At 41.1% G+C, this 5078-nt stretch overlaps 1 protein-coding gene across 2 annotated transcripts in view; it reads right to left on the bottom strand.

Moving 5' to 3' along the window:
* The window catches only part of BRMS1L (breast cancer metastasis-suppressor 1-like), a 39896-nt gene extending 39548 nt beyond the window's left edge, over window positions 1–348 (bottom strand). For both annotated transcript variants that reach the window (XM_014538603.1, XM_005864971.2), the window contains exon 1: window positions 47–348. In XM_014538603.1, the coding sequence (XP_014394089.1) occupies window positions 47–188 (142 nt within the window). In that variant the 5' untranslated portion in view covers window positions 189–348. The remainder of the gene's footprint in view (window positions 1–46) is intronic.
* Window positions 349–5078: the final 4730 nt, after the last annotated feature.

Raw genomic sequence — 5078 nt, 5'->3', positions numbered from 1 at the left:
CGAGCCCGGCGCGGGGACTCGGTCCCAGCCCCGCCGGCAGGCACACCTGAGCTATCCCCATCCTCGGAGACCGACGAGCTCTCCGTGTCCTCGTCCTCGGAGCTGCTCCCCTCGTTTTCGGCATAGTCCACCTCCATCTCATCATGATGGTTGGTCTCCTTCTTATCCCCGCGGGAATGGACTGGCATTTTCCAGCCGCGCCGTCGCTTTCCACTCCCGGCGCCCAGCCCGGCCACTGCTTCTTCAATGTAGGGCGCGCCGAACGCCCCGACCCACCCAGCGGCCGAGCTGGTTCTGAACCTCTGGGCTCCGCCCCGCCTCCAGCCAGAGCCGCACAACCTAACCCAGAGGCTCAGCGCTGGGAGCTCTGCCATTGGTGGAGGCAGCCCTCAGAGCCGGGGGGCGGGGCTTGCCCTGCTCAGGTACGGTTGGTTGCCCGTAATTACAGCGCGGCCCTGCAGTTTCTATTGGGAGTTGTAGTCCTTACAGCTCAGACCTGCAGGGGCTGCTGCCTGCCAAGCTTCAATAGCCCTGAGCACTTCTTCCCTCTGGACTTCAAGTCCCACAAGGCACGAAAGCTGACAGTCTCGATTGCAGTTTATAAACTAAACAGAAACAGATTGTGCGAATTTAGTCTGTATTTATTATTTTCCCGCCAAGTGATTGTCTGAGCTCCCTAGCTATCTAAGATGTTACTGTCAGCTGTGAAAAGGTATTTTCCGAGTATTTTTCCTCCTCTTTGAGCCTGAGGGAACTGGAAAAACGTCTCTACTACCTAAGCAGCTTTATTACCACTAATAAACTATTAAGTGTTGTATTAGTAACTGCAGACGATAACTTACACTTTCTATGTTGCACAAAAATCTTTACATTGTTCTTGAAGCTTTTGCAATCAATAATATAGAAGGAAGTTTTATCTGGGCAATTCATCTAGTATTTTTTTACATTTATACCAATACAGCCCAAAGATGCCACTAGTCTTGATTTAACTTTAGTTTTCAATAAAAAATACTTAATTGACTTAGTGAAATGTTGTTTCCTCAATGAGAAAGATGATACACGAGGAGGAGTCAATAAAAATCACAATCATAACAAATTAGTTGACACTTTTACTCTGTATCAGGTATCCATGGTTTATACTGCATGTAATTCTTAATTTTAATAGCTGAGAGGTAGGTGCTATTATCATCCCTATTTTACAAATGAGGAAACTTCATTTGCAGACAAATCTAAATTGTATTTTATAGAGAGCTTCTTCTTAAAGTGCCAATTTGCTATTGAAAGACATTTCATAGAATATTGTGTATTTCATTCTCAAACATGAGGTCCAAAGACATTTTATGGAGGATGGTAAGGGTATCCAGCAATAATTGCATTAAAGTTAGATTTAGATTTAGTGACAGAAAACATTTCAAGAGCTATCCATCTCCTACAGGGTAAAATGCAAACTAAGAGGCTTTTATTATCTAGTGTCAGTCTACTTCTCTTCTTACTATGTTCTTCATAACTGAACCCCTCAGTTGCTAAACACACAAACTTTCCCATTTCAATGTCTTTGCACATCTTATTCTCTCTGCAACCCTCCTCTACTCCTTTTCTTTTTCAAAGCCACTTTCTTTTTTTTAATATATTTTTATTGATTTCAGAGACGAGGGGAGAGGGAGAGAGAGATGAAAACATTAATGATGCGAGAGAATCATTGTTCGTCTGCCTCCTGCACGCCCCCTACTGGGGATCAAGCCCACAACCCGGTATCGAACCCCAGACCTTTCAGTCTGCAGGCGGACGCTCTATCCACTGAGCCAAACCAGCTAGGGCCAAAGCCACTTTCTTGACAACATACATCACCAGCAGCACCTCCACCCTACAGCACACACTCGTGTTCTTTCAGGCTACTTCTGTACTTTGCAACTTTGTAATTGTTTCTGTCACACTGTATGTATAATGGTTAGCAGATACAATTTCAAAGGAATGCAGTGGTCAGGCAGGTGAAGTTAAAAGATGGAAACCGGAGCCTGGCCAGGAGGTTCTGTTGGTTGGAGCCTAGTCTTGGGCACCAAAAAGCACCCCTTCCTCTCTCTCCAAACCAATAAAAACGTATCCTCGGGTGAGGATTATAAAAAATAAATAATTTTTTAAAAAGAAGTACATCTTTTAAAAGATGGAACCTGGAAGAGTGTGAGCACATGCACATACATTATATGAATAGTGCGGACTAAAGGGAGCAATTGCTTGTCGTTCCAGCCTGTTGTTACTACCTCAGAATTCTGGCTTAGATGTCACACCTTCCAATTTTCAAGAGAAACTGGAAATTTAGATATTATGTGAAATATCCAAATTTGTAAACATGATCTCAACTGTGGATTTTGTTTTGATTTGGTTTCATAAACTCCAGACCAAAGAATAACAGCTGTGGGTAAAATCCCAACCTCTGTTAATGGCTGTTCTATCAGCAGCTAGCAGAGTGTGTGCAAAATAGTAACAATAGCTTAGATTTCTGGTCACTCTCTATGTGCCAAGCATTGTTATGTGCTATAAGTACATTCATTCAGTTAATCCTCACAACTACTCCTTGAAGTAGATATGATTATGCCTCCCATTTTGCAGATGAGGAGACTAAGGCGCAGAGTAGTTAGATTACTTGGCCGAGGTCATCCAGCTAATAAGCAGACTTAGGGTTGAACTTGGGCAGTTTGACTCAGGGCCTGCACTTAACAACGGCATACAGTACATCTTTAGGAGGTGTTTTATATGCTGCTGCTTTTCAAAGAAATACAGAAGGAAGCTGAATGTGAGGCACCCTGGTTCTGCTAGCAACCAGCCAATTAAATCTGGCAAACCACCTCATCTCTGGTCAGTTGTAAAATGAGAATGTTGCATTATATTATCTTTAACTTTTCTTACAGCTCTAAAATTCTTGCCATCATTATATTTGTGTGTAAGGCAGACAGATAATAGGAGATAATGCAATTAGAGTTGCATGACAGTGTTTTGCTTAAAGGGAGTTTAGAGTTTTTCGGGTATACCCAGGAGAGGAATTGCTGGGTTGGATGGTGACTCTATTCTTAATTTTTTGAGGAATCGCCAGACTGCTTTCTATAGTGGTTGTACCAGTCTACAGTCCCACTAGCAGTAAATGAGGGTTCCCTTTTTAAAAATTTATATTTTTATTGATTTCAGAAAGGAAGGGAGAGAGAGATAGAAACATCAATGATGAGAGAGAATCACTAATTGGCTGCTTTCTGCACGGCCCCACACTGGGGATGGAGCATGCAACTCATGCATGTGCCCCGACCAGGAATGAAACCATGACCTGCCTGGTTCATAGGTTGATGCTCAACCACTGAGCCACATCAGCCAGGCTGAGGGTTTCCTTTATTCCATAACCTCTCCAACACTTGTTATTGCTTGTCTTGTTGATAATGGCCACTCGGTAACAAGTGTGAGGTGGTATCTCATTGTAGTCTTGATTTCCATTTCCCTAATTGTGAGGTTGTATTTGCAAAGATATATGCACCCCTATGTTCATTGTAGCATTATTCACAGTGGCCAAGGCATGGAAACAACCAAAGTGTTCTATTGAGGACTGGATAAAGATGTGGTACATATACTAGTAAACAATGGAATACTACTCAGCCATAAGAAAGGATGAAATAGCGCCATTTGAAACAACATGGATGGACCTTGAGAACATTATGCTAAGTGAAATGTCAGTTATAAAAAGCTAAGAACCACATGATTTCACTCATATATGGGATATAAATTCTGAAACTCATGAACACAAATAGCAGTGTGGTGGTTGTCAGAGGGAAGGGGGTAGGGTGAAAAGGGGGAGTCTAATATATGGTGACCTGAGAAGATTTGACTTTGGGTGGTGGGCACACAGTGCAATATACAGATCTTGTAACATAGGAACCCACACCTGAAACCTATATGATCATGTTGACCAATTTCACCCCCATTTTTTAAAAAAGGAGAGTTTCTCCCCAAACAGATTTTAGAAAAGATGTATAGTGAATAAAAGCAGAATCACAAGGAAAAACATAAGGCTGGAAAAGAACATACCCCTAAGGCAGTGGTCAGCAAACTCATTAGTCAACAGAGCCAAATATTAACAGTACAACGATTGAAATTTCTTTTGAGAGCCAAATTTTTTAAACTTAAACTATATAGGTAGGTACATTGTTATTAACTTAATTAGGGTACTCCTAAGGCTTAGGAAGAGCCACACTCAAGGGGCCAAAGAGCCGCATGTGGCTCGTGAGCCGCAGTTTGCCGACCACAGCCCCCTTATTTTTTAATATTTTAGCTCCAATGACCTGCCTATCATAATTCTTGCTCCTTTCACTCCAATGGTCTGCCTATCATAATTCGTGGTCCTTTTGGTATTCTTGTAGATAATCCTACGCCACTCTATTTCCTACTGGGTTTGCTCTGGTACAAAGTAGATATAAAATAATTTGAACTTTTTTAGTTTCCCTCCCATATCTTCTTTGGGGTAACTTTTTTCTAATCTGTTTTATTAAATATCTTAATACTACATAATAATTTAACACATAAAAAGTACTCAGAATATTATATATCTAACACAGTATCCACCTTTAAACTTTGTCAAGTCTTAGCATTTTACTACATTTGCTCCAGATCCCTACTCAATCCCAATTCTTTCCAGAGTAACCTGAGAAGACTTTGGCGTTTTTGATTGCCTTGCATGTGTGCATACTACTGCTGTATGTTTGTGTGCATAAGTAATATGTAGGATTGCTTCAACATGTTTTAAAAGGCTTATATTTTAAAGTGGTCTCATACATACATATCATGCTACAGCTTCCTTTTTCCTTAACAATGTTTTTAAGATTTATCCATTGTGGTAAATCCAGTTATTTCAACATGCTCTAAGGCAGGGGTGGGCAACCCCTGGCACGCGTGTCAAACATGGCACGCCAGTAACTTTTGCTGGCACTCGAAACCCTCTCTTATAATCTTCCACTTACAATTTTTTTTCTTAAATCGACTTTTTTATTTTTCAGATAAATTCAGTGTAGGTGCATCTTAGATAAATAAATAATTTTACATAA

This window comes from Myotis brandtii, unplaced genomic scaffold (genome assembly GCF_000412655.1).
Source record: "Myotis brandtii unplaced genomic scaffold, ASM41265v1 scaffold194, whole genome shotgun sequence".
Classification (NCBI taxonomy): Eukaryota; Metazoa; Chordata; class Mammalia; order Chiroptera; family Vespertilionidae; genus Myotis; species Myotis brandtii.
Note: the sequence above shows the minus strand (reverse complement) of the source record. Positions and strands in the feature narration are given on the sequence as shown.